Raw genomic sequence first — 5,899 nt, 5'->3', positions numbered from 1 at the left:
AGGTAGTCAGAACAAGCCAGATCCGCTAGTGGTGACTGCTTCTCAGAAGACAGAGTCAGCGAAGACACAAATTAGATAATGAGGTTCAAGCAGTTCTGTGTGCAGCCTTTCTTAGCCAGAAATTTTCTACAGCCTTCTGACACAAATGTTGATATCTATAGCAAGGTCGTCAAGGAAAACACAAAGTCAGATGACATGAATTAAATCGAACGTTTATTTGATTTGATGTGGCAATCCATGGTCGTTGTAGCACTAACGAAAGAAAGCCGTAATAATTTAGACCGCAATTTATTTCCTCTTCCTTGCGATTAGGGAAATATTTTCTGGAAACAGAAACAAAGGAAAAAGGTAATGCACAGTTAGGCTTATATATTATTCTAGCAAAATATGTTTAAGAAAAACAATAATCAACAGCCTATAAAAGCTATGCAACCAAAACTAAATGCGATCAATCTCGCCTGTCGCACGAGCTGCACTTTCAGTGAAAGCAAGAAAGAGGGCAAGAGTTCTCTCGGTATGGAGTAGAAACTAACGGCATATAATATCGCTAAATTTTCAATTTATCATTGAAATATAAGGTGATTACGAACTTTTGGAGTGATTAATGCACAAAAGGCAAGCCCTACAAACTGTGCGCCGCATGATAGCTGCCAATATATCAGATGAGTTTTAGGTGGCATTCCTCCCACTAATTAGATCCCTATTACATGCACGACAAATTTAAGAACATCGCGAAGTCACTTTCATGTCTCTTTAACGCCGTAGTGAAACTAAACTTATAATGACCGTCGTATACTCACACTTCTTGCGGAGAAGAGCACCGTAGTGGAATGGAGTGCCAAGACCATAGCCATAGTTCAGGCCGTAGCCGAGGAGACCATGACCGTAGCCGTAGTGGCCAGCGCCGTAGCCGAGGGTACCAACGCCGTAGCCATAGTAGATTGGAGCGGCATGGTAGGCAGCGACTGCTGGGGCCGCGTGGGCAATGGTGGCCACAGCTGGGGCGTGGTGGACGGTGGTAGCGGCAACAGCTGGGACAGCGTGGACGGCAGCAACAGCTGGGGCCGCGGCGTAGGTGGCGACTGGGGCAGCGTGGGCAACAGTGGCGACATGGGCCACAGCTGGAGCAGCAGCGACAACTGGGGCAGCGTGCACGGCGGTCACAGCTGGAGCAACAGCGTAGGTAGCGACTGGGGCAGCGTGGGCGACAGTGGCGACGCGGGTCACTGCTGGAGCAACAGCGTAGGAGGCGACGGCTGGGGCAGCGACTGCGGTGGCGACTGGTGCGTGGGCTACTGTAGAGACAACTGGAGCCGCAGCATAAGTGGTGGAAACCTTAGTCACTGCTGGAGCAGCGGCATAGGTAGCAATTGGGGCAGCGTGGGCAACGGTGGCCACAGCTGGAGCAGCGGCCAGGCCAACGCCATAGCCGGCGGTGCCGACGAAACCAGCGAAAGCGCTGGAGGCCAGAGCCAGGACAATGCAGGCACGGATCTGGGCCGGCAGAAGCATGTTTCAAATGGAAAGCAACGAACTTAGCAGAATATTTCTATAGCGAGGCAGTACGCTTCCCAACCTAGGCTCGTATTTAACAAAAGCTTTAGGTTAGATTTTTTTAGGAGCAACTGCCGCACCTTGCTGTCGGACATATGATTAGCTAAAGGAGCGTGCCAACGGCAAGCAACGCTTGCAAGCGAAAGTTGTATTCTTGGCACCTGTTCTTTTCCCTCAAAAGGCAAACGATCAAATAGCTTTCATTATGAAGCAATAGGCATTTTTACGGGTACTATTAATGTGTTGTTATTTTATATTTACTAATTTTGGCTGCCTTTATCTGTGACTTCTGTATGAATGATCTTTTCCCGGCAGGCTTTGTGAAGCTGTTGTAGTGGGCTGAGGATTATTTTACTGTAAAACTGTGCACTGAAAGCTACTTCATGGCCATTGAAGCAATTCCTGCAATATCTCTGAATGCACACTTTCCGATAATTTCGCGCAGATTGGAAGCAAATTGCACCGATTATAGTAAGAAGAGCTCAGCAAAACGTTTAGGATTGTTCAAGATTTGAGCTTCCTGAATGTGCAATGCCTTGAAAGACTTTCATGCAGAAGCGATTACATGAAAAATTAAAGCATTAATATCTTACCATCTTGATCTTACAGCCGCTGTTGTATCAACTGCTGGTGTGTTGTACGTGTGTGATCCCTTTTATAGCAACGCGTCCAGGGCTTGTTCATGCACCGTATGAATCTGAATAAGAAAAAAAAATCATCTTGCATAGCCGGTACAACGTGGTCCAGAGCAGACAAGGGGATCGCACGCCGAGCATAAGAACAAAGCTACACGTGTTGAACAATAATGAGGCTAGCCGCTCTGATCGGTTTGCTCCGTGTATTTTATGCTTTTTATGCTTTTCATCCTGCATACCTAGCTAAAGCGTTGTTTTTTGGCGTAGATGAAAGTAGTTCCAAGCTATTATTCAAGGACGGAATAAAAATGAGTTTCGATGCTTGAAATGTAGGTAATACAGTTGCGGAGGCTGATTAGAAGTAGAAACGGAACTTGGGCAAGAAGTGGAACTTTGGGCAAATTAAGTGTGGAAACGAAGTACTACCAGCTATTAACAGCGCCATACTGTCCTCATAAAACTAGTGAAAATATTTGTGAATTAGTTTGCCGATCCGTTCAATTGAACATTTCACAACTGTAAATATATTACTGCAGTACAACAAAGACTCAAGTCTCAGTTTTGACCAATATTTAATATCACACTCAGTCACGGCATATTGTCTCTATTTATTAACATGTGAGCTTCATATATTATTATGCCGATGTGCTGCAGACTCATATGAAAGAAAAGCAGAGGGGTTAGATGATTCTAAGCGAATTTCGTAAAGATTCATCGCAGTAACAGAGCTTTTAAGTATATATTTATTCTACACTAACTCATGTGGCACTTTCTCTGTAAAAACATTTGAATTACATTACCCAGTTACATGCACAATGCAAATAGTAGTCGTAAGCACCACCAAGAAAAGGAACCTATTCCTTTTCTCGCCGTTGTTCGGTGTGTCGAACATCATATCAACCATGGAAGAGCGTATAGTAAAAGGCCATGTGCAGTAGTATTCTACAGCCGGAATTCTACTGCGGACATGCTTGGACAGCAGAGGGTTTAAATGACCTGCAGCTTATTATCTGCATTTTTCCTTTCTTGTTGCAACTTGACAGAAATCGCAAAAGGAAGTCACGTAGAGAAATGCACTACAAAATTTTATTTCATTTAATGTGTAGTCGTCCTGCAATTCCAGGCAGCACAGTGACTGACAAATTAGCACGCGCTGCGTCCACTGAAAATTATATATTTAATACCACTATCACAAAGTGATGCACGCAGCAGGTGACCCCAATCGTCAGCTGGAATGTCAAAAAATAATTGGGGAATTGTAGTCAAAGTTGCCTTCTACGTCAAATTTGTCCAAATGTGCAATTCAAGCTGCCGGTAACAGTCAACCGCTCAGCCGAAACAGCAATACCCCGAATACGTCTGGGCACAGCGTACACAAACTTCGTTTTGCATATTCTGAGCAAAAAGTGCTGTGGGCTCTTGCTCGGAATCAGCAGAAGATATTGAGCAGCATTTGTGGTACTGAAGTATTGATGCTCCCCATCCAAAAACTGCAACGGATAAATTGCGAGGTCTGCAGCGACTGGACTGGAAAAACGTGCAGTAAGCACAGTAAAAGAATTCATTGAAGCGCAAAGAACCGATGGCAAATGCTAGCGCCATATAACCAGTTCTGCATGAATTATGCTTTGAGAAAATATTGTGCTGCATTTTAGCATTACTGCTAAAGTATTCCGTGATCTTGATAAATTTACAACGAGGCGTTACGTCGTATACATATGGTGTCCCACGTAACTTGAGCCAAACTATAAAAGCATGCAAATGTCACGTAGCTAGACATAACCAAGAAAATCTGTGCCATCGCTTGGAGATACTCAGGTTGTTTGTTGCATTCCGGCTAATTGCAGAATTAGCCTTACTTACCTAATCTGCTTCTCAAATGACGTATATAGACGAAAAGTGATAATGGGAAAATTATGCAGCCACTTGAACAACTCCCCGTAGACCTTTCGGTTGCTCAATACGTACTCCTTAAAAGTGGTTTTCCAACCATAAAAGTGGCCCGCGAATACACGCAAAATTGCCAGGTGACTGGCCGCTCGAGACACTCTGCGTGCATTTGCGCGCTTCGCTGATGCTTGAAAGAATAGTGTCGCACACTGGTTCATCGGCTGTCTTCCTTCCTTTTTGCGTTCACCTTTTCTTTGGCGGCTAGTATACCACAGCTATTATTCTCCTCGTTTTATCACTCTCTTTCGCTTACCAGCAATTCTGTCCCGCCTCATCTTACTTTCTTTTGTTATTTATGAAAATGTAAGACATACCGAAACAGGTGAAAAATCGCGTCTCCTAGTGCAGTTTTTCTGTGCACAATACCCATAACAAATCTATCCGTGATGTTCGGAACATCCGGAGGCACTACTGGGCACGTTTTGTCACATTTATATGTTTCTTTTTCTGTGCTCAAAAGCACGCCTTTTTCATCGCCCAAGAAAGGCCCACATTCAGTGGCCATTCTCTCAGATTAAACTGCCGCAGGAGATCATAGGGGTAACATTTTCCACTCCGATTTCACCGCAAGCAATATACGCAAGTTCCCAGGCATAATCCAACCAACCTAACTATAGGTGAAATACCCAGTAGCTAATCAAACGCTGCATCTCCAGTAATATCTTGATATCTTGCTGCCTCAAAAGTGAAAAATGACAGTCGTGGATGTTAAGAATGCATTTCTGTCAATGCATCACTATAATAATTCTGGTAGTGACGCTAAGAAATTCAAAGTTTAGGTATCACCTCATCTACCTTTTGATACTACCTTAGTATATATTACCAGCTCTTGGTGATAAAATCGCACTCAGAAACTCCCCATAAAAGATGCCACATTGATGTCTATCTCAATTTTCTTCTCCCCCCCCCCCCTCCCGCTCTTTGTCTTCTTTTGACTTCATAGTCTTTTAGCTGTGGGCCACAGGACGCGCTTCATTCTCCCAGCATATTTTGCATCGATCCTGGAATGATATTTGAATGCATTGTCAATAGCATCCCATTTATTGGTCGCGTGGGGACCGATGGGGGGGGGGGGGGGCACTCGGCCTTGAAATGTCATCGGACCTTATAGCGTAAAGCTATTCCAATATGCTTATTTTCAATCTCCTGAAGTCAAACGTACGTAACCAGCGACACAAGCATGTGGTGATTCGAAGCTTTCTTTGAACAGATTTTTAGCAGCTCAGATTTCCTTGCTTTCACAGCGAATAAGATTGTCTTACTTTACAAGTTTTCCTTGTCCAAGTTGCTGACCAAGGGCAAAGGGCACAGATAAATGGAGAGTTTCGGTTGGGTCAATCTACTGCAACGAAAATGGATAAGCGGACGGTTAGGGTTGTGCCGGCGTCGGCGATTGGTCCGACGCTCCTTGCTTAGCTTTCGGTGTCTGGTAGCAAATTGTGATGGCATGATCTGGAAGGGTGAAATGCAGCTAAAACGGATGCTCAGCGAAGAAATGTTATCAGAGCGATGTCGCGTACATTCCGACAAGGCTCGATAACGTTGTACTTCCATGAGAAAGTCTTTATCCGGCGCAAATAAATTAATTCTCAATGGCCGTTCTATAGCAGCCAGGTCCAGAGTGATCGCATGTTTCTTATCGGCGATTTATTTTGGAACGGTGCGCTGTTGGCCTATTCCAGCTATTTCGACATAACACTGCATTTTCGATGTGTATGCAAGGTATACGTAAACTGGTAGCGAAGCTTCCATAGAAGACC

At 44.4% G+C, this 5,899-nt stretch overlaps 1 protein-coding gene across 1 annotated transcript; it reads right to left on the bottom strand.

Moving 5' to 3' along the window:
- Positions 1-223: 223 nt before the first annotated feature.
- On the bottom strand, positions 224-2,162 carry LOC142576112 (uncharacterized). The gene is made up of 3 exons (XM_075686065.1): positions 2,148-2,162; positions 801-1,494; positions 224-323 (listed from the first exon to the last, which is right to left on the bottom strand). Coding segments are annotated over exons 1-3 (699 nt in total). The 5' UTR covers positions 2,151-2,162; the 3' UTR covers positions 224-321.
- Between the last annotated feature and the right edge of the window lie 3,737 nt (positions 2,163-5,899).

Source organism: Dermacentor variabilis, chromosome 3, assembly GCF_050947875.1.
Source record: "Dermacentor variabilis isolate Ectoservices chromosome 3, ASM5094787v1, whole genome shotgun sequence".
In the NCBI taxonomy this organism is placed as follows: Eukaryota; Metazoa; Arthropoda; class Arachnida; order Ixodida; family Ixodidae; genus Dermacentor; species Dermacentor variabilis.
The sequence above is the reverse complement of the archived record's forward strand: the minus strand, read 5'-3'. Positions and strand labels throughout refer to the sequence as shown.